The sequence below is a fragment of the Betta splendens genome, chromosome 22 (genome assembly GCF_900634795.4).
Source record: "Betta splendens chromosome 22, fBetSpl5.4, whole genome shotgun sequence".
Taxonomy (NCBI): domain Eukaryota; kingdom Metazoa; phylum Chordata; class Actinopteri; order Anabantiformes; family Osphronemidae; genus Betta; species Betta splendens.
The window spans coordinates 6016023-6039214 of NC_040900.2; the positions used below are offsets into that span (position 1 = coordinate 6016023).

Sequence of the window (23192 nt, forward strand, 5' to 3'; positions counted from 1 at the left end):
CAGACGCCACTAAAAACACCCTTTTATGTCAACATTTCCAAAGCATAACACGTTGAAGAAAACTTAAAGAACTTCGGGGTTTACTTTGTATATTTTTATGTATTCATTACTTTGGTTTTATTTTTAGACTATTTGTGTATTTATTGCTTTGATTATTTTCTATTTCAGATGGAGACTGAAATACGTGATAATCATGTGTCTGGAAGACATGGAGGCACCCTGATGTGACATGCCCGCGTTGGGCAGATCTGTCTGCTAATTACAGCCTAGCCCTGAGGTGGGAGGTACTTGCGTGGTGGGGGCTTTTTTTTAATGATGTGAGCGGTAGATATGGTATAAATACCCACATCATTGTCCTGGAAGGCAGCATATCCTCAGCTGTGCTCCCACCCTAAGGATATACGGCAGCACCAGGAGCTCACTGGTGCTGAAGAGACTGTTTTTCCCTCCTTTGGATGCCGGTACGTGTTCTCTGCTCTTATTTTGGAGGAGTGTAGTCAACATCTGGGGTTTCTCTAGGGCCTGCACTTGTTCTTAGGGCAGTTTGGGGAGAGGAGGTTGATTTCATCTGAGTTGGGGTTTACTGGGTGACATTCAGAGACTCCTGTAGGATTCTGCAACTAGATTATAAACTGTTACTCTAACTTATCCTAGGCTTTTTTTCATCCATTGAGGCTCTGTTAAGACATTTCTGTACTCTACATTTCTGAGAAGTATCTCAATCCACAAAATCATGGTGTAGTGACTTTGTCCTTGTTTCCTTTGCAGGTTTGGTCTGTCAAGATGAACCTACAAGTTGCGTGCATCCTCCTCCTCATGGCCACCATGACCGCGGCCCATGGGAAGAGCTATGTGGTGAAGAAGGTAGTGAAGGCTGCCCCTCAGTACCAGCCCTACTCCGTGAAGGGCCAGGGTGAGAAAACATCACTTTACCTTTCATACAGCGCCGTGCCATGCAGGCTTTTGCCACTTTAAACTGCAAAGCCTCCAAAGTCAGTTTTCTTTCTAGAGACTTATTTTTCTCCTGAGCAACATTTCGTGATAGTCGTACCTTTGAACATCTTTGTTGTGGGCAGCAGGAGCAGCATAAGGAGCAGGCAGATGCTGCCCACAGCCAGCTGCACTTTACTGTCCTAACTCCACCTTACCCTGAACCGGCCTGTGCTCTGATTGGCTGCAGCCTTGTGCATGATTGTCCAATCAGAAGCTCTGTTTAGATCCCTGACTAAGACTTAGACTCAGTGCAGAGCAGCCTTTATTTGCTGGCAGTCCAGGCTTCAGCAAACACATCTGATTTCAGTGAATGTAGGGCTTTGACAGATTTCATTTTCCACTTGTTTCATGTCATAATGAGAACTTCTCATCTTTTTTCTGTTTGTTGCTAAGATTGTAGTTCTAGTTAAGGCAGTGCTGCGTATTTGCTCAGGCACATGTACTTATTTTTCTGCAAAGTTGTTTATTGCATTTAATTAGGGTTCGGTCTGGAGTGTGAACTAAAATGCATTACAAAAAATGAAATACTGCCACTGTGTGAGAAACACGCTGCTATTTTTTCTATTTTTATTTGAGAAAGTGGCTGTTAGTAAATTATTCTTAGATTGACACAGACAATTACAGTGCAGTCACCCAACGATGCGGTTTGCCTGGGTGTGCCTGCTTACACAGAAGTAGAAACATCTGTTTGGCTTTATCCAAACTTGGCTACACTTACCTAAAGAGTGAGCATGTGACCACATTAAGGCAGGAAGTAAAAATGGGTCAATTTCATTTGGACCTACTGTCACAAACAAGCCACAAGATGTCTCCTTATTTGCTCTTAGACCTCTAAAGTATCAAATATAGCTATAAAATATATTCAAGCCAATAATGTCATCTTATTTTATCAGTACCTATTATACATGATGTAAACAAATGACTTAATAGTAACATAAATATGTTAAAAAACACAATCTCTTAAAGCTTTGCAAGACTAGAAGATTTAAAAAGAAAATACCAGTGAATGAGCTTCAGGAAGTCAAAGTAATATGATCCACCTCCAATCTGGAGTCAAATATCATGAACCATTGGTGATTACTGTGTATCGTGAAACAACAGTATAAAGGAACCACATCTAAAAATAGTGCTTTCAAAGTCATTGGCTTGTTAAATATAAGCTTTGTGAGTCAACAAGCGTAAACTCAAAGCCTATTGACTTTGTGTCACTTTAATGATATGTGATTAGAGGTTCTAGAGATACTAGAATGTGGGATTTTTTTATTTCCTTTGCAATGTAATAACAAACTAAATAGTTTTTTTTGGGAAGAAAATGTTGATATGAGAAACATTTTGTAATATTTAAAAATTTCACTATCATAAATTATCAGAAATTGTTTAATAGTATATTATGTTTCTCATTTTGTGTCTTTCGTTCCTGACAGTAGTATCAGTGGCAGGTGAGCCTGGTCCTCCAGGTGAGCCTGGCCCTGAGGGACCTCCTGGGCCTCCTGGACCTGCTGGTGAGAGTGCTGAAGGTCTGCCTGGACCCCAAGGACCTCCTGGCCCTCCTGGTGCTCCTGGTCGCTCCATTGCTGGAAAACCTGGATCTCCAGGTGGACCTGGCAAACCTGGCTATACTGGAGCACCTGGTGAGAAAGGAGACACTGGTGCCCCTGGGCTTCAGGGACCCAGGGGAGTCCCTGGATCTCCTGGAACTCCTGGACCTTCTGGCCTCTCCGCTACTGGAAAGCCTGGACCTTCTGGTCTTCCCGGTGCAATGGGCCCCAGAGGAGAGCCTGGTCTGAAAGGACATCCAGGTGTGCCTGGACTGCCAGGTCAAAAAGGTGATAGAGGGGTGGGAGCCCCTGGACCTCAGGGTGAGACAGGAGCAGAGGGACCTATGGGACCTACTGGAGCACCAGGTAAGCCTGGAGTTGGAATTCCAGGTAAACCAGGTGCTGATGGTGAGCCAGGGAAGTCAGGTAGCCCAGGTAGGGATGGTGCCACTGGCCCAATGGGACCACAGGGACCTAAGGGACACACTGGTGCTCCAGGTGTAGGTCTTCCAGGTAAATCCGGTGAGAATGGCGCCCCAGGTCTTCCTGGGCCAGTTGGCCCTAAGGGTCACCAGGGACCTGCTGGAGCCACTGGTGCCCCTGGAGTTCCTGGATATGGAAAGCCAGGTGCAAATGGACAGAAGGGAGAGAGGGGAGCTACAGGTAGTACAGGTGCCACAGGTGCAAAGGGTGAGCAAGGTCCAACTGGATATACTGGTGCAACTGGTGCAACTGGCCCCACTGGTCCTGCTGGACCTCAGGGTGCAAGAGGTTTTCAAGGAGAGCCTGGTGCTGTTGGTCCTAAAGGTGAAACAGGTCCAAGTGGGCCCGAGGGACCTAGGGGAAGCAAGGGAGATCAGGGAGCACAAGGTTTCCCAGGTAAACAGGGTTATCCAGGTGCAGCTGGTCCTCCCGGACCCAGAGGAGCAACTGGACCTGGGGGTGACAAAGGTAATGTAGGCGCCCCGGGTACCCCAGGTGCCCCAGGTATTCCTGGTCCTGCTGGACCCAAAGGTCATCCTGGTCGTGCAGGTGAGACAGGTGCTGCTGGTTCTGATGGTGCCCCAGGTCCCAGAGGACCTTCTGGACCTCAGGGTCCTAGTGGTGCTCCTGGTCTCAAGGGACACCCAGGTCTTCCTGGTGCTCCCGGTCCTGCTGGTTTGGCTGCTAAAGGTGTGCCTGGGCCTCAGGGTCCCCCTGGTGTCCCTGGTGAGCCTGGTGCTGATGGAGAGGCTGGCCCAGCTGGCCCTCCTGGTCCCCCTGGTCCCCCTGGTGAGGTTGTGTTTGAGAAGGGTAAAGGGGTTGAAGAGCTTATGGTTAAGTCCCCCATGTCTGCTTTCACTGCATCCCTGACCACTCCCTACCCTGGTGCTGGTACCCCCATTAAGTTTGATCAAATAGTGTACAATGCTGAGAATCACTATGACCCTGAGTCTGGTATTTTCACCTGCCAGATTCCTGGAGTTTACTACTTTGCCTATAGCATTCATGTTAATGGAGCTCATGCCCTGGTGGCTTTGTACAAGAATGGACAGCCAGTCATGTTCACATATGATGAGTACAACAAGGGCTTCCTGGACCAGATGTCCGGTAGCGCTGTCCTCTTGCTCAATGAGCAGGACACTGTCTATGTCCAGATCCCCGATGAGGAGGCCAATGGTGTCTTTGCTGCCGAGCATGTCCATTGCTCATTCTCTGGGTTCCTCATTGCTTCAACGTGATACGTTGATACAGTAGGTCCCAAAAGTCAACCAACTAAATTTGCTGGCAATTTCTCAAACTAATGTAAACTCCCTGTTCATTTCTCCTCAGCCAAACAAACAGGAAGTTGACAATTCTTTGAGAAATAGTAGCATCTCAACTTGAAAACGTTAAAAAAACAGGTGCTTAGAAGAAGGAAACTAATTTATGAAAACACATGATCAGGGATGGGGGAAGCAATCCATAAAGTTACCAGTGAGTTTATGTAATGGAGACAGCATGTGAAATTGAGGTTTTATAACTGTGTTTGTCCTGGCCTTTTCATTTCCAATCTTTTCCTTTTGTACTGACTTCAACTGGTGATTCTTCATTTTCATGTTCATTTTTTGTTTGTTTTGTTTGTTTGTTGTTTTTGTACAACCTTGTTTTTGTTTGGGTGACCAATAATCTTATTAAAACACAAATACTTTCTGTGCAACATGTTGTAACTGTTGTCTCTGTATGTGACTTGAATATTGTGAAATGGTAATGGTCAAATTGACTGTTATACTGAAAAAAGTCACCAAACTCAAACCAGCAGCATCAATATATCCCTGTACGTACATTATGTCATGTAAAACATAATGACTAAAATAAAAGATGTGTTAAAAAACATTTTGTCTGAGGAGCACTTTTTATAGACTCAAATGAATCTCTGTGTTGTGTTCAAGTCACTTCAATTTTAATTACTGTAGGCTTTGTGTGTGAAAAAAAGCTTTTTTCTCTCATTGGTATGCTATTATTTATGCAATTAAGAGCCAAATCCATCTTCTAGCTACCTTACAATAACTGTATCAAAGATCTGCCAAAGAGCTAAATTATGCACTTGTGCAAACTTAGTCTTTGCTGAAATGTAAACAGGATAAGCATGATGTAAAGATGGTTACTAGCACACACAAGAGCACAGTATTTATCTTAAATATTCAAAAAAGCACAAAAACTCACAGTACTAAAGGAGCAATACTACAAGTAAAAATATGAAGTGTATATTTGTGAAAATTACAAAACATTAGTTTAAAAGTAATGCAGCAAAACAATAGTCAAACATAAGGGAAATGTCCTGTTGGAGATTTTTCCTGTTGGTCACTGCAGAGTTCTTTAGACCTGTCTACACACAAATGTTAACAATTTTTCTAAACACCTAGTTTTGCACGTTATGACTTTTAACAAAACTACAACACTCAACGTTAGCTTATAATGCAGGACTAACCGTGGTTGACACTCAGATTTATTTGTTCCCTTACAAACCTGTGATTAGCCTTAACTGTAGACATTCAGTAGATGTGTTGCCTTTGTGGTTCTAACCTGTTATTTAAAAAAGCCTGGGAAATGTGCTTTATTACAGAAAATGTGATAAATTACCTCACACCCAGTCCCTGTAAGGAAACCTAGATGCATGAGCACATACAATACAAGGTAGCTGCTTTGGCAACCAAAGTTTACAAAGCTTACTCTACCATGCAACATGGGTGTGGTGGAAGTAATAAACATGTGGGATGAGGGACAGGGATGGACCTTTGGCCGGGGAGCAACCGTTTGATCGTCCCTAAGAGAAAAAGCAAAAAGGTGGTTAGGGACTGAACAGAAGGACGCTGGTTAGAGGAAGCTGCTGGGGTTTTGTCATGTGATGGGACTACCGTGCAGAGGTGGCCTGTGGTTGGTGCAGAGGATAAAACAGACAGCAAGCTGCATCTGGCTGGCTCCACAAGCCACACGCCAAAATTATCTGTTGCACTTAAAAGAACATGTCAATCTGCGTGGACGCACATATGCATGTATCTACATTCTTGTGGGTCTGCGTCCAAGCAGAGACGCAGAGGACAAAGGAAAGCAGTGTGTGACACGATGGGATCCTTCATGGCGGGTGCTGCATGCGAGGCGAGTGGAGGCCCAAAACGGGCAGTGAATACCTCAACAACCTGACCAACATGGTGGAGACGCAGCAGAAATAGAAATATTATGTGTAAAACACACCCGTCTTGCGGCGGCCAGAGCTGCAGTACACAGGGTTAAACTGGGTGCAAAAGGAAATAGGTGGGTTGAAATGAGCATGGGTACAACCGTGGACGGCTAAAAACACCCCGGAGACGTTTTCTGCAATCTTCTCTCCTGGTATTAAAATCACCCTGGTGTTTTCATGGGTTTTGGGGTTTGCGTACAGGGAATCCCAGCACGTCGATGGTGAGCGCAGGCATGTGGGTCGCTGCTAAAGATACTAAAGCGCTAGACGCTGTAAAAATGTTTGCCTCGAACGCTGTCATTTACGGGGCTGAACCAGCAGCTGTGTGACTGAATCGAACACAACCTGCCCCGAATCCCGTCACATCATTAAACCTCCTGGGGAAGTCAGTCATTTCCTAAAAATACGGAGGGACTGCAACCATGTCACTTTGTCTTTCTGTAAATTAGGCTGGATTACAGAACAAAATGGGTGATTACCACAGAAACCTGTCTTAAAGTGGGACACTTAGAAGCCAATGATTCTAAGGGAAGGACGTTTTAAAGCAGGACTTTGACCTTGTACAGCTGCTGTGGGTCATTTGTGAAAATGACACGTGAATGAAATCACAAATTTTACTCAAGTGTGAGACTTTGCATATGACTGTAGTTGCTCTGCATATCAAGTATTTGTCTACATATTTTTGTTGAAGCCACATGAGGGTGCTGTGCAGCAAAGAGCTGAAATCCAAAACCTCCAAACTGCTCAAGCTGCAGAAAAATGGATTATATTTATAAAATCCTTAATTTATCTGTAGCCCACAAAAATGAACTTAAAGGTGCTGTTTTGCATTATTTTATTGCATTAAATCATTTATAAATAAAAAACATGAAGTTCTTTCTAGTGTGAAGTCGTGGTGGTTTAGTCATCACAGCTTGAAACAAGGTTTGCTTAAAACATCTCCCAATTTTATTCAATCTTACAAATGGTGAAAAACAAGAAAACTTCATTTACAATGGGTAATCTGTTAAAAACTTCAGTCATTTAGGTACATCTCAGTCATAAAACCAGTAATATCAAAGTCTATACAACGTGCATCAACTACGGAATTTTGAAATAGTGGAGACTAATGGAAAGTGATGAGCACCTATCGTTTGACAGTTAACTAAACCTAGAATGGTCGTGTCCACAGGAGCATTGAGCTTGAAGAGTTGTAAACAACTGTGCACTGCAAAGACAACATTAAAGACTTGGTTTGGGACTTTCCCTTTAAATATCACAATGTGTCAAATCTTGCAGACACAGCTTTAGCTGCTACATCCAATTGCCCAGCACCAAATACTTCGATTAAATATGTCAAATTCATCAGCGTGTCAACACAGTCATGGTTTCATGTAGAAAAACATTCACGCTCGCATTCACACCTTCACACTCACCCACGTCACAAATGCAAGCACCAATGAGCAGTGAGGAAGCAGCACACTCTCGCCTTCGCACCTCCTGTCCGTCACTGCCAGGGACATGCAGTCATTCTGGATGAGATGGTTGCAGAATAGTAAACAAACACTAACAAAAAATAAACAAAAAGAAATCCCTGGTTTTAGACAAGTCCTCTCGTTCCTTCAGACGGGCTCCATCATCATCGTCTCCTCCTCCCCCTCCTTCATTCGGGCGTTTCGTTCAGCAGGATTACTCAGCAGCAGCGGCGGCGGCCTCTGGACTGGCAGCAGTCTCTGGTTCCGCGGGTGAAGCCTCGGCTGGCTTCTCCTCTCCACCTGCTGCCGCTTCCTCCGCCTTCGCCCCCTCCTCGGCCTTGGGCTCCTCGGCTGCAGCCTCCTTGGCTCCCTCCTCGCCGGCCTCCGCCGGCTTGGCCTCCTCCGGAGCCGCCTCCTCTGCCGCCGCCTTCTCGCCCTCAGCCGGCTCCGCAGCGGCCGCCGCCGCCGCTCCTTCTCCGGCCGCCTCCTCCGACTCCTTCTTGGTCTTCTTGAAAGTGAAGCCGCTGAGCTTGAAGGAGGGCTTCTTGAAGGAGAAGCGCTTTTTCTTCTGCTTGCCGTCGTCGCTGGTGGAAGGGGCGCCTTCCTCTGGCTTGGCGGACGCCTCTCCGTTTGTGGCCGCCGGCTCCTTCTCGCCGTTGGCCTCGGCAGCCTCTACCTTCTCGCCGTCTTCCTTTGCCGCCTCCTCGGTAGGACTGTTGCCGTTGGCCTGGCCGTCAGCTTTGTTGGCCTCTTCTCCAGCAGGGGACGCGTCCCCGTTGGTCTTGGCATGGCCGTTCTCCTGGAGGAAAAAATAAAGTTTATTCTCGAACGTGCACATCAGTCTGCTCGTACAGAAAAGGAGTCAGACTGGGATTCGTAGGCAGGCCCGATTATGACCTTGTGAGTCTAGGATTGTCACCTGCAAATAACAGGAAGCTGATATTTAATCAAATTCAATGTCAGTAGTAACGAACCAGAAAACAGCCCCTAAACCTGCAGCATCTGTTACTAGGAGAGTGACGACAGATCTGTGGCTCTCAGCAGTAGGCTAGTCGGCGAGACTGCAGTACCGCCGACATCCAGTAGGTGGCGACGGGTCGATGGAAACAATATAGGAATCCAATCTTTTATTTCCCTCTTTAATTAAACGACTTTTCTAGTAAAAATGGGTTTTATTTGAAATATGAAAATACATATATTCCAGTGCCTGGGCATTTTACCAATAATGTGCCGATTTTGTCTATAGTGTGTGCCCAAAAACGTGGCTTCTTTCTCGATCCCGGCAACAAAGGCGTGGTATGGTTTTTTTAAAATGGCCATGCCACAGAGAGCGGCCGCAAACCTCCGCTGCACACGTTTCACCCAAATAATCAAAAAGAGCACCAACATTCAGAAATGCACGGCCCCTGCGTTTTCAGAATAGGGTGAAATTTTTATTTTAACCATTATACATAGATTTTTGTACCTAAACGTTAACATATTGCACAGAAGTATTTAATATGGTATATATCAAATAAAGTGCATTTTAAAACAGTGGTTTCGAAAACAACGTAGCTTTGCAAATTTGTTGCAAATGCACTCGCCGGTGAAATGGTTACATGTGGCCACTTTCCCTGAAAGCCGGCGAGCACCACAGGGAACATGGAGCACGCCATTGACGCAACACATTGCTAAATTGAGTCAAATTTTGCACAATCAATTAAGATTCTTCACTAACTCCTGCACCAATTACCTGTCCGTTTGTCTTCGCAGCAACAGCTGCACCGTCCGCTGGCTTTTCCACCGCAGCTTCCTCTTTTCCAGCGGTTTTGGAGATTTGTGCTCCCATGCTTCTGGTCCAACAAAGGAACCCAACCGATCAAATGAATGAACAAAGACCGCAAGCTACTTCCCAAAAATCCGAGTCAGACGCCGACGCCTCCTTCTCCAGACGAAGCCGAGGAATCAGCCTGAGAGCGAGGACACAGCAATTAAAAAGCACGCGCGCGAGAACTGGCAGAAAGATTTGCGGCGAAGACGCAAAATAAACGCGAATTCTTGCAATTTTTTCTCGAGCGCAGTTCGTAAATGGAGAAATTGGCCCCAACGCAAATGAGATGCGGTGTACAACGCCCAAGTCCGCAGATGAATGGGCGCTGGGGCTGTGACGTCACAACCACATCGTCTCCACCAATCACAAGTCCGGGAACCAACAGCGGAGGGGGGGGTCATGGAGTAGGAGGGGAACGGACAATAGGAGAGGCACAACATGGCTAACTACTTGTTTTTCTGTGCAGCTACAGTGAAGAAACTTCATTTTTTATTATTTCCCAAATGAAATATCTCACAGCATGAAAATGCCCAGGACATCAAATAGGTTTTAGGAGGAAAGTTCACAGAAATACCGTTTGAACGGACATATTTAGTCTAACCATGCTGAGTAATGTGTTCACAAATACAAAATACAAATAAATGTCTGTATTTGCTGTAAAGTTCATTTAGATAGAAAGAAGATAGAACCGCATTTAAATATATCCACGTCGACACTGCAGAGTTGTGTTCTATGTTTGTGGGCTGTATGTTTATTCTTTAGGTCATGGTGGGCGCTGCTGTAATGTAGATTTAACATAACATAACAAGAACATCACAATTAACTGCAGAGTTGCTGTGTTTGTTGGTCGGTGAGTATTTATGTATACAAATCTTAGGAGACACGTCCTGCAAGACTCAAGTTCTGTCTGCTCATGTTTAGCACAGACATGGTGACAAAGCAAAGCTCAGCTATTTTTTTGTGAATATCATCAGACTCCTTCCTTCCTGGCGTCTCCTATAACTATAATCCCCTGTGCTCCCAACTTCTCCCATCCCTCTTGCATAATAGCGTCTTGTCTGCTTGTTGCAGCTGGAGCATCCCAGTGACCCAGACATAATGAGAGTTTATCGCCGTGCTCTGCTGCTGCCTGCTCCGGCAGCCACTGCTCTGACTCCACCACCGGTCACAAGTCTCTTTTCTCTGCCATCACTGCATGACCCACATCTCCATGGTTACCAGTTCAAAATGGCTCCAAGGAAGAGGCTGCGTGTCGAAGGGCTTCAGCGATCATGACTCCTGGTTATGTAGACTGTTGGTTCGTACAGAGTCCAAAATGAAGCGGCGCAGACAGCAGTGTGAGGATTAGGGCGACTTCATACACCCACCCTGTCTGTATCAGCTAACTAGGCCAAGCTCATTGTGGTGATTTTCTGATTACATGCAAAGCTGTAATTATTATGTTGAGCTGCCATGAATATGTAAATTGGAGGATAAAGGTTGATTTAAAAGAAAATCTGCTATACATTATAAGATGGTTTTAAATAAACACAGACCCCTAAATATTGTATTCAGTTAACACACCACTGTAAATATTTTAAAGGTTAACTCTTTAAAAATAGCCATTGCGTGTTCTTCTTCTTTCTTTTTTTTTATTTTACTACGGGGTTGTAAAACCTACAAGCAGCAGTGCTTTATAATAACGTTTAAAAGCTGAACGCAGAACAGCAAAGTCAGCTCTGCTTCTACAAAAACACTACGCCTGCCCTGTTTTTCCAGTCGCTCCAAACACCGGGAGGTGTCCCGCTATACATTGTAATTCCTGGTTTGCAGAGCCCGCTGTCAATCAAACCTATTGGCTGACACGCAACAGCTGCGTCAAGACGGGCCCCGATAAACCGGAAAACAAAATAGCATTTCTTTCTGTCAAAATAAAACCATAAATCTTCCAAAATTCAACGAGGCCTTGTTTGCATCGGTTATAAAACTTTAATACTATCGTCATGCGGGAATATTATATTATAAATACGCAGAGTCAGTTTTTGGTTTCTAAAACGTGCACCACACATCTCTTAGCTCACCTCGACTTCAACCCCAACAGTCGAGGCTTTTATTGTGAACTAATTAACCGGAGGCGCTGTTCATTGTTGTCACGCGCTTGACGCCACTCGCCCTCGTCATCATCTGCACGCACGGCGGCGACAGGAGCTCCGGAGTCTGCAGGGACGGGTCTCCCACCGCTATTCCCCCCCGATGCGAGGAAAAAACACCCGCCGAGGGTAGCGACGCGTCCGCGAATTTCCCCGCTCACGTCCCGCTGGAAACTCCGATGGATTAGCGTGGTTTCCCTGCGGTAAGCGCGCCGTTCTGTCCCTGTGTTGAATTCCAATTGGTGCAGCCGCCTCGTCCCCTGTTTTGCGCCGCAGACTGCGGGATGAATTCACCTCGGGAGCGCGGAGAGGAGGGATAACACATTGTGGCTCGCGGCGGGCTTCGCTCGTCCGCAGACGCGGGTTTTGACGGGGCACTGAGGTGCGGGGCGGAGTGCGGGAGTGCGGGTTTGCGGTGGCGCTCCCGTGATTGTGGACGGTGTTTTGCGGCGCTGTGGTTGTGGAGAGGGGGCTTGTGTTGCAGCAGCGGGGATGGATGCGCTGCAGAGACCACACATAATAAACACCACCGAGGCCTGCAGACAGTCCCCTATTGATTAATCCAAAAATAACCGTCATATGCCTCTGCCACGCTGCTAAATACGCAATTAAAGCTGTCCTTATCGGGTTATGTGAGTGTGTGGAGGCGCAGCCATCCATCTTTTATGTTACGGGCTGAGAGGTCAATCAATCACTTGTGCAGTAAGTTAGACACCAGTTGTGTGTTGGATTAGGATCATGCACTCAGAAAGTCAAGCTGAGACTTACCATCTGATGTGAGTGTATAATACTGTTGAATACTGTTAATTTAAGCCTTTTTAGTTATTATTTGTTGATAGATTGCTTTTAATTTGCCAAGAGGCTGAAATACTGCACAAGGAAATAATTATTCAATAATAACAACAATATAAATATTGTTTATAGTGATATCACTTTTCCCAATATATTTAAATCAATTCAGTTTAAGAATCACTTCATCTATAAAATGTAAAACAAATCTCTGTTGTCCATTCATTGTTTTGTGACATCAGCAGCCCAGAGTCCCGAAATCTGGAGACTCCTGGCGTTGTCACTTTAAAAAAATGCTGCAGTTCCACACGCAGCACTCAAAAACGCCATGTGGCCCGTGTCTCGCTTTCCATCAACTCAAGTGTTTATTCGGTTCTACTTGAAATCCTCCGGCCTACGTGGACGCACGGCATCACTGTTTCCAGTGGATTCTGACGTTGACCGATGCCCTCCATTGGCTCAGGAAAGGGAAAGACTCGTTTACACCCCCCCCATCAGCACAGACGGCAAGAATCCACTGTTGTTTTTAGAAAAAGAGAAACTGCAATGATGTTTTTTCCTAATTGGGACTTTTCTCCCTGCTTAGAAAATGTTCATCTACGAGGCACGCGTCTCTCTCTCGGACCGAGTGGACATTTACAATGGGCTTAGTGATTTAGGAGCATGACTCAACACACGCAACCATGAACACTGTGACACCAAAACACAGTTAGGCCTAAACCCACATGTACACACTGTATAATTCTCAGCTGTGGGTTTTATAACTAACTCCATTCATTCAGTACCCAGAGAATGCTTTGAAAGCTTTAAACAGAATTTCATTGTGCACTTAATCTTGGAGCCCAGTGAAATGCGCCCATTGTTTTGTTGTTGATACACTGAATGAACTCAGTTGTCTCACACAAGCAAATATTGTAAGTATTCAGAGAATGGCAGCCGTGAGGAGGGACTTGTCGTGGTTGTACCCGATAAACGCTGCAGTAGGTTTTCCATGTATTCAAATGGCTCGCGGTGCTAAACGCTGTGTGTCCTTTTCTTTGATGCTGTGCAACAAGTTGCGTTTTGTCGCTGAATAAGGTCATTGTTGGGTGCGACGTCAGTGGGAGAGGAGAGCGTGGGAGGTTTGACCTCGTATTGCTGCACGTCAATGATCCGCATGTAAAGGCTCCACGCTTGGAATAAAGCGATCCCGTCTCATCTTGATTTGCAAAGTGTTCCGGAGTATTTTATTCTTTTACCAGGCGTCGCTAATAAATAACAGGTCAATCAATTAGATGGTGTGTCCCCATTAGAGCTGATGCAGTTAAGTCCATTAGGGATTAGTCTGAAATTAAACAGCCACTCATTCTTCTGTTTTATCACTCCAACACTCTCTGCCTTCAGCTTCGTACATGGAGTCTTTCCCTTCATTTATTGCAGTGAGTTTGATATTTTGCCTTCTGGTAAATCAAAGTGGGATGTTTTTTTTGCACTTTCATTATTGACAGTGACTTGATACATAACACTTCAAGCCAAACGATATACATGGTTTGTACATTACACAGAAACTATTATAAGGCAGTTGTTTAGCAATGGTGAAAATCTATAATAAGTGTCAAATATAATATCCGAAGCTCAAGGGGATGTCTTCAGATTGGTGTTTGTCCTATCAGTCCAACGCTGGAAACACATTGCCTGATGTATTTTCTACATTTGAGTAATTGATTAATACTTAGAACAAGCTTTTAATTCAGTCACGCAGATCCGCTTGACGCTGATCTCGTCTCTGACTAACAGCCTCCTGTTTAATCCATCACCTTCGCCGCACAACCCCGACGTGTCGGCCCTTTTTTTTAATTTAATGTATTGATCCCGCAGCTGCTCTACAAACGGCAGAGTGTGTCATTGTGACTCCCAGCGTTGCGTATGTGTGTTGTTATAGATGATTACGACTCGCCCGTACGCCGTCGGGATAAAGGCTTTCATCATTGATCCCGGCGCTTGAGACTGATGTGTTGTTGCCTCTGTGTCGGCGTCCTCGTCTTTCTTTTCATTCATCTCTTCCTGAAGTGACAGAAGCTCTCAGCGGCGTTGACAAACCGATTAGACCAGACATCAGACTGCGTCTTAAAGCTTCCAGATGACAGCGTGTGTGCTTCTTCTATGCATACTTGTATTTATAACAGTTACTACACACTTTGCTGCTCGTTGGGGCCGGAGTGTAACGTGATTAGCGCCCGCAGCCTGAGGTGGTCATGCGATATCCAGACTGCGCCTCAGAAAGGAACAAGCCCCGCGGCCGCGATGCCATCATCGGCTTTTTTTGGGGCGAAAGTCCTGCCGCAGCTGTAACTTCATTCTCATTCAGAAAGTCGCAAGGACGTGATTCATACGCGAGCGTTTGCTGAGCAAGGGCTGCCAAAAAAACAATACTGTAAGGGGAACATATGTATATAAATAATACAGGGCGGCCTAGATTCTGTGCAGCAGAATGGAGGCAGAGACGAAGCCACGGTCGTCCCCTGTGTCACTACAGGAGCAGGAAGATTTTCATAATCCCCACAGGAAACGCGGCGACGCGAGATCTCCCCTCATTCACTCTGATCCCTCCAGGAGCTGAGGTAGCTCTGAAAAAGCACACACGATATGATGGGGGACGAATCAGACGCTATCAGGACAGGGGCCTGTGTCACAGTATAACTTTAATGTGTCCTATTTCTGTTTTGGGAATGTTTGTATGTTTTTAGATTTGTGGATGAACCAGGTGCATTTCATCATAATATCCAGAAGATTGGAGATGTAAACATAAATGTCCTGGATGATTATTTGCTCTCTGTGGGATTAACATGGAAGCAGCAGTCATCCTCTTTCCTGTAAAGCTACTGCGGGGGCTCGTTCCTCCTTCTGGGTGTTTTACGGGCTTTTATTGACCGTAATGAATCACGGGGATCTCCGCTCCGACGGCCTACAGTATGTGGGGCGAAGGCCGCGTACACCTGGCCCAGCTGAGGACCCATAGATCCCCACAGATCCCCACAGATCCCCTGTCGTCCGCGTCGCCCTCTCCTCCAGCGGGCGACACATCTGTTTGCACTTTCTCTGGACGCGCTGCTCTGGGTTTCGTGCTAGTAAACGTTAAATGGGCTTGAAGGAATTCGCTAATACGCTGCGTAGCTTTGCTTTTAACTGTTGAGCTCCAGCCTCCTTCAAAACACGAATGTTTGACTGCAAAGTAGTTTCCAACAGCAAAAAATAATAACACTTCCTGGAATGAGTGGGTTTCAAGTTTGCCGTTGGGTTATAATGAAGGAATATTCTGAATGGAAAATAAATTGCAACACGACATTGGACTCGGACCGACCACCTGCCGGCCGACAACCGTGCGCTTGTTGAGTCTTCATCCGGGGCCGGGAGCGGTTTCACCCGTCTGCCGCGCTCCCGCCGTTCGCCCCCAGCGTCACCTCTCTCCATCCTCTGCGACCGTAAACAAGCCTGGCTCTAATGAAGCCGTCTCTAAACTGAGCCGGCCGCTAAGACGCGTCTGCCTTCAGCCGCCTTTTATCTCGCTGGCGTTCCCGATATTCCGAGGCTTAAAGGGAGGGGGGGGGGCGGTGATCCAGATGTGCGTGAGTCTAACTGGGTCTTAAAAGACAGTGAGGCTCTATTTAATTGGCAAAGCGGATTGCCCTCCCTCATTACAGAGCCTGCTTTAACTTTGCTTTACTGAGGCCAAACGCCTCATCAGTCCCCCTCAGGAGGGGTGTGCCACTAAGGGCCTCCCTCTGCTTTTTAATTCGGTGCTTAGAGCCTCTGGATGGACGTGTAGCTCCTAGTAAAAGACACACAAACACGGGCAGGCCACCTTGTAAAAGCCTGGGCTCGGCACGAAGCGTGGCCACTGCAGCAAGATGGAAAAGTAAACTATGAGAGTTGATTTGAATATTCAGTGTCACCTTTGATTATTCCATCAGCATCCCTGTGTTCACACGCGGAGGTTCGTGTTTGACTTTTAACTTTATTAGTCCAATCACTGAGCTGAACGTTGCGCATCTTCTCCCCACAGAGAGGAGAGAATGGGCTGCGTCCAATGTAAGGATAAAGAAGCAGCGAAACTCACCGACGAGCGGGAGACCAGCCTCTCGCACAACTCGGGCTACCGCTATGGCTCGGACCCGACGCCGCAGCACTACCCCAGCTTCGGCGTCACCACCATCCCCAACTACAACAACTTCCACAGCGCCGCCTCGCAGGGCGTGACCGTGTTCGGAGGGGTCCACACGTCCTCGCAGTCCGGGACGCTGCGCTCGCGCGGAGGAACGGGTGAGGTTGACGCGTGGTCGTCGTCGCACTGGCAACCGCTCCTGCACAGTGGCTTTAACCCTAAAGCCGGTTTTCTTCTTCTTTTGCCTTTTTCTGGCGTATATGCTGCATGTGCCTTGGGCGTGTCGATGCTCCGCTCACATGATAAATTAATCATTCCCTGGAAGGCGAGTGTCCACTGGCCACAAAGTTAATGGAAAACACACTGACCTAAATTATCAGCAGGCACATCTGACGGCCAGGCCGCTGTGCTGAGTCATGCAAAAAGTCTTTCCAGGATGGAACTCAAGATTTTCAAGACACCAACACGTCTTACTTTAAAGTCAACTAGGTCCCAGCACAGACGGTGGCTGTGGATTTATGAATAAGAGGGTAGAAAGCGTCCACATTCATGTCTAAGGTTGCAGGAGAGAAGGCAGTGGAGCAGGAGCCAGGATTTACACGCTGATGCGGTTAAATCCAATCAGAAAAACTCCAATGGCTAGTTTTTATTTGCGTTTGGAATAAACACTAATATAAATAGAGTTTCTGACACACAGATGGCATGAACAACACAGTGAAAAGAAGCCGGTCATTGTTCTAATGGTCGCATGTTGCAGCCCATGTGTTACACAGACGACGACGGCCGTGAGAAACACGTGGTAACGTTCGAGCCGCTCCGTTCGAGCCGCTCCGTTCGCCTCCACTAACTCCGGCCTCCGTACCTGCAGGAGTGACTCTGTTCGTGGCCCTGTATGACTACGAAGCCAGGACGGAGGATGACCTCAGCTTCAGAAAGGGGGAGCGGTTCCAGATCCTCAACAGCACGTAAGTGTGAAAGCATCCGCGCGGCGGCACGAAGGGCGGCGGCTGCTGCTCCGCATCGCGGATGTAGCTTTGCACATATTCAGCCCCAAAATCTGTTTTCAATTCATTTTCCGGTTTATTTTTCTACCTGTCTGCTTGTCGATGCTCTTTGTGTTTTCATCCCACCCCGCCTCCTCTCTGTCCTCCTCTCCTCAGCGAGGGAGACTGGTGGGAGGCTCGCTCCCTCACTACAGGTGGAACTGGTTACATTCCCAGCAATTACGTAGCTCCGGTGGACTCGATCCAAGCTGAGGAGTGAGTAAAACGTCTTGCATGAACACCCACACGCTCCCCAGCTCTCAGTCTAAATGTAAAACGTCCAAACATCGCTTCATCATCATCACACACACACACACACACACACACACACACACACACACACACACACACTCCTTGGCTTGATGCATTTACTTACATTTGGTACAGTAAGAATGAAAGGCAAGACATGATTTGATGCGTTGCTTTCCCTGCAGCTGGTATTTTGGTAAATTAGGTCGAAAGGATGCAGAGAGGCAACTGCTCTCCAACGGCAACGCCAGAGGCACTTTCCTCATCCGTGAGAGCGAAACGACCAAAGGTACCTCCGCCGCAGGCTGCCACGTTGAATGCCTTTAAAGTTAACGTGCGGAAAACTTTAAACCAGGGATGTAAAATCAAATGCGGTACGAGACCTGGATGATTCATGGATGGACTTACATGAAACCATCAAACACACTGCGTCATAGCAGGCAGCTTTGCTTAAGCATTAGCAGACGTTCTGCTCTAGTCCCCTGTCGGCTCTGATTGTGTTGTGCTGTGTTCGTGCCAGGGGCCTACTCCCTCTCCATCCAGGACTGGGACGAAATCAAGGGCGATCATGTCAAACACTATAAGATTCGCAAGCTGGACAGCGGGGGCTACTACATCACCACCCGAGCCCAGTTCGAAACGCTGCAGCAGCTGGTGCAGCACTACTCAGGTGCGACTCGCTCACGCGTGAACACGACATAGAATGCAAATACCCGATCGCAGCCGCTCTGACCCGGCTTCCTGCTTGGCTCCAGCCAGGGCCGCGGGGCTGTGCTGCCGCCTCATCGTGCCGTGCCACAAGGGCATGCCCCGCCTGACCGACCTGTCCGTCAAAACCAAAGACGTGTGGGAGATCCCGCGGGAGTCGCTGCAGCTCATCAAGCGCCTGGGCAACGGCCAGTTCGGGGAGGTCTGGATGGGTGCGTATCGCGCCTGACGTCCCCCCTTTGGCACCGGTGCGGAACCGGACAGCTGTGGGAAGTGTTGCAACACATACGGCATGTGTTGGCTGACTTCGCGACTAACACCCAGCTGACGCCGGCCACGGGGACGCGGCCGACTGCTTTCGGGAATGTTGATGGTCCTGCTTTGACTCCGACCCGTATTGAACGTGTGTGTCTGTGTTGAACCCGTCAGGCACGTGGAACGGGACCACCAAGGTGGCGGTGAAGACGCTGAAGCCCGGCACCATGTCGCCGGAGTCCTTCCTGGAGGAGGCCCAGATCATGAAGAAGCTGCGGCACGACAAGCTGGTGCAGCTCTACGCGGTGGTGTCCGAGGAGCCCATCTACATCGTCACCGAGTACATGAGCAAAGGTGCGTCATTTAAGCGTCTGCGCTGACGGCAAAGCAGCGGCCAGTTTCATTCCATCAGCGATTTTATTTTATTTTTTTTTCCTCAAAAACACGTCCTCGGTTCCCACAGCAATAACAATCTGAGCCAAATGTAGCGTGTGGCTCAAATCCCAGAATCAGTGTCGCATTAACTAAAACCTGCCGCTTCAGATTGGGCCCAAATCTGAGCAGGAGGCAAAGAGGCAACGGCGCATTCTAACTCCCCGTTTGTGTTTTGTAGGGAGCTTGCTGGACTTCCTGAAGGACGGAGAAGGACGGAGCCTCAAGCTGCCAAACCTGGTGGACATGGCTGCTCAGGTGTGCTGCGAAACATGATCCAGACTGGCCGGAGAACGAGCTAAATCGAGTTTAACCACCAGCTGTCAGCCATTTATCCACTTGAGCACATTTGCAGCCGTTTCCATGTAGTTGGTATTCCGGTGTTTTCTTCGCTTTGCACTAACGCAATAAAAATGAATAGTCTGAACAGCTGCAAATGAATTCCACACATCCCATTGTTTTATATGGAGCCGGCTGCTGTGATTGCTTTATACCACTGCAGTGTGTGCTCTAGTCTGAAGCGCTGACTCATCACCTGTGGGCTGATAAGTGAGCATCTCTGACACTGGAGTTTATTTAGCGCGTGGCAAATCTATGGGTTGTCGGTGAGGAGAGCATGCTCTGCTGTTACTCTGTCGGTGATTTGATGTTGGAATGAATGACCCCGTGTCCCAGGTGGCCGCAGGGATGGCGTACATCGAGAGGATGAACTACATCCACAGAGACCTGCGCTCCGCCAACATCCTCGTCGGCGACAGCCTGGTGTGTAAGATCGCTGACTTTGGCCTGGCCCGGCTCATCGAGGACAATGAATACACTGCGAGACAAGGTGATCTGTCCGAGCTTTAGAACAGGATCCTATGATTCTAAAATTCCAGGCCATGGGATCTGAGTCATAGGACGGTCCTATCTGAGCAGGCAGATTCAGACTCGGTGTGGCCTTAAATAGCCCCTGCAGCATAGTTTGGTGCCTTGTGTTTAATATTCAGCTGGTTTACTAGACAAGTGTTTTCATCTAGTGACATGTAAATCTCCACTTAGCCAACGTCTAAAAGGGGGAAAAAAACGAAGCCAAGGTTTTAGGAGGGCTCATAAAATTTATTGTCCCCGTTCTGGAGATGGATTTTTACAAGACAGCGTTGGACCGGAGATCAGCTTGAAGGTTTATGTCTCGTTTTAGTCCGGGGATGGTCTATAAATTTATTGTTATTCACACTCATTTACATGTATTGCTACAATGCTGCAAAAGAGTATCCCGTTAATCCGGGCACAGCGTGGGGCTTTAGCATCTCCGCTGCTCTCTTGTTGGGAGGAAGTGGACCCAGGCAGAATCACTGGAACGCGGCTTCCTCCGGTCTGTGCTGACTTCCAGACTAGTCACTCTGCCAACACATTCAGTCGCAGTCATTTAGATGTTTACTTGTTCGACCTAGATTTGTGCTTGCTGAGATGAAGAGTGATAATGGAGTGTTTTCATATTTTTTTTGGTCCCCTGCCGTCTCGTCCTCGTGATCCTACATTAATGAAATCGCAGACGATTGGAGAAAATAATTAGAGAATTATCGCCTTCTTACTCATTGATTTTTTTTTTATGGACTGCCTGAGTTTGTGGAGCAACCATTTATTTCTGCATTTCCCCCAGGCGCGAAGTTCCCCATCAAGTGGACCGCCCCTGAAGCGGCCCTCTACGGGAAGTTCACCATCAAGTCGGACGTGTGGTCCTTTGGCATCCTGCTGACGGAGCTGGTGACCAAGGGCCGAGTGCCGTATCCAGGTGTGTTTCCAGCCCGTTGCTGGCGGTTGAATAATGCAGCGTGTGTGAGAACGCCAGGGCCCAGAGAGACACATGTCATGTCTCTGTGTGCTATAAAAAGAGCAGCATGCTGCATAATGTACATTGCATTGTGCATTATGCAGGGAAACGGTCCCAGATGACTGTGTGAACATGTGAAAGGTTGCTGCCGTGCCGTTATCTGTCATACACATTCATTCTGCCGCCGTAGACTAGTGTAAAGTGCCCTTTCCTGTTGTCAGTGTGGAGACATCACTTGTCATTTCAGATGATGTATGTGTCGCTATTTTAGTTCCCACTTTACCCCAAGCATTGAAAAATACGGCGAATATAAAATGTGTGAGCTTGTAAAGCAGGGAGGTGACGTTGTCCTTCTGACCGCTTGCCGTCGCTCCCTCGACAGGCATGAACAATCGGGAGGTGCTGGAGCAGGTGGAGCGAGGCTACCGCATGCCGTGTCCGCAGGACTGCCCCTCGTCGCTGCACGAGCTGATGGTGCAGTGCTGGAAGAAGGACCCGGAGGAGAGGCCCACCTTCGAGTACCTGCAGGCCTTTTTGGAGGACTACTTCACTGCCACGGAGCCTCAGTATCAGCCGGGGGACAACCTCTGAGCGCCTCTCACGTCATGTCGCTAGCTGTCCAGCAGAGGGAGCCAGACTAGCTTTTTTTTTTTTTTTTCCTCTCATCCTGTGACTGTAACGACCTTAACAGCTCATCGACCGACTTCTTGACTTCCAGGCGTCACGCGATCGGGACCCGGAGGCTGCTCTGTCAGCAAAATGACTATCAAATACAAGAATGTTTTTGCAGCAGAGGGGGCGCACGAGACGTCGTGAGTTACAAATGACTGCCATGAAAACCCAGATGAGTTGTGTACTTTGTATGTAGTGTAAATACCAAGTGCTTGTTTACTGATCTCTTGTTTCCTCTTGGTTTTGTTTGTTTCCTTTTCTATTACTTTTGATATTTTGGAAGTGTGTGGATCTTTTTTTTTTTTTTTTTTTTTTTAATTGGAGGTTAAAGTTCTTTCAGATGTATGGCTAGTAGAGAGACGTGTGATGCTCACAGTCGGTAACAAATCGTGACATTAATTTTAGGAATGGTGATAGTTAGACGTTGTGGACTGATGTCTCAGAGTTTTTTCTGGGAGTCCATTTACCTTTTTTACAAGGTTACTATACTGCTCTTCTCTCCTCAAGGAACCTAGATGTACTATAACACCTGTTCCTGCCTTTTTATGTTTAGTAATATTCTTATAATGCAAGGGAATGCCTTCATGCTTTCCACACACTAACTAATGCATCATGGACTTTTCCACTTAAGCTTGTACTGCGTCCGCGCTGGCGCCAAGTGCGCGTTGCATTTCAGCTTCGGCCAATGATTTTTAGGACGACGTAGCGTAACGTTTAGTTCGGCTTCTTATAATTGAAAACGAGGGCTGACCTCCGCTCCAGCTGTGACCATTCTTAGGCTGACTGCTTTATTATATAGGATAGTTTAACATGTATGTTGCATTATTGTACGGCGGCAGGCTGTGAACGCTGCATCGTCTATTTGCTTCAGCGGCCAAACGAACGAACCAATTTCCATGTCGAGAATGAAGGATGCCTGTGTTTGTTCCTCATTGTGTGTGTTGGGAAATAACATGTTTCTGTCTGGACATGTTGGTTTTACCTGAGTCCCCACCACTTCAGCCAGTCTTGTGTATCTCTGAGATTACATGGTCATGTGATTATTATTATTATTATTATTATTATTATTATTATTATTATTATTATTATTTGTATCATTATTATTATTATTATTATTATTATTATTATTATTATTATTATTATTATTTGATTGTTCTTGTTTCAGCTTTTTTCATTTGGGTGAGAGTTTAAACTGAAATGATTCTTTGTGTATTTATGTTGATCTGCGTTGGTGGGAAAGTGAACCAAAACTAGATTTTGCATCACTAGACTCGCCCCAGTTTAGTACATATACAGTCCCGCGCATTATTTATTGTTTCTGTCTGTTACTTGTACATAGCTGGTTTTGAAATAAACAATCTTGCCATCATCCGCTTGTGTCGACACTTGTCTGTAGCGGGTTTTTGACGGGTTCCTAAAGAGTCAACCTGATAAATGCTGCTGTAATGTGCTTGGTTTCACTTCAT

At 46.9% G+C, this 23192-nt stretch overlaps 3 protein-coding genes across 4 annotated transcripts; 2 read left to right on the plus strand and 1 right to left on the minus strand.

Annotated features, from left to right (window-relative positions):
* The first annotated feature begins 331 nt into the window (after nucleotides 1-331).
* col10a1a (collagen, type X, alpha 1a) lies at nucleotides 332-4886 on the plus strand. Of its 2 annotated transcripts, none has more exons than XM_029139890.3 (3): nucleotides 332-461; nucleotides 769-913; nucleotides 2418-4886. In XM_029139890.3, exons 1-3 carry the CDS (start codon nucleotides 456-458, stop codon nucleotides 4250-4252), a joined length of 1986 nt encoding a protein of 661 aa, XP_028995723.1. In that variant the 5' UTR covers nucleotides 332-455; the 3' UTR covers nucleotides 4253-4886. The 2 variants fall into 2 exon arrangements, with proteins under 2 accessions (XP_028995723.1, XP_028995724.1); XM_029139891.3 differs by having other exon boundaries at nucleotides 2421-4886.
* A 2270-nt stretch (nucleotides 4887-7156) lies between these two features.
* Nucleotides 7157-9810, minus strand: marcksb (myristoylated alanine-rich protein kinase C substrate b). The gene is made up of 2 exons (XM_029139987.3): nucleotides 9418-9810; nucleotides 7157-8484 (listed from the first exon to the last, which is right to left on the minus strand). Exons 1-2 carry the CDS (start codon nucleotides 9511-9513, stop codon nucleotides 7900-7902), a joined length of 681 nt encoding a protein of 226 aa, XP_028995820.1. The 5' UTR covers nucleotides 9514-9810; the 3' UTR covers nucleotides 7157-7899.
* Nucleotides 9811-11638: 1828 nt separating this feature from the next.
* fyna (FYN proto-oncogene, Src family tyrosine kinase a) lies at nucleotides 11639-23095 on the plus strand. The gene is made up of 12 exons (XM_029140085.3): nucleotides 11639-11827; nucleotides 16456-16712; nucleotides 17423-17519; nucleotides 17715-17813; nucleotides 18032-18135; nucleotides 18367-18516; nucleotides 18602-18766; nucleotides 18984-19163; nucleotides 19423-19499; nucleotides 19917-20070; nucleotides 20884-21015; nucleotides 21437-23095. Exons 2-12 carry the CDS (start codon nucleotides 16466-16468, stop codon nucleotides 21643-21645), a joined length of 1614 nt encoding a protein of 537 aa, XP_028995918.1. The 5' UTR covers nucleotides 11639-11827; nucleotides 16456-16465; the 3' UTR covers nucleotides 21646-23095.
* Nucleotides 23096-23192: the final 97 nt, after the last annotated feature.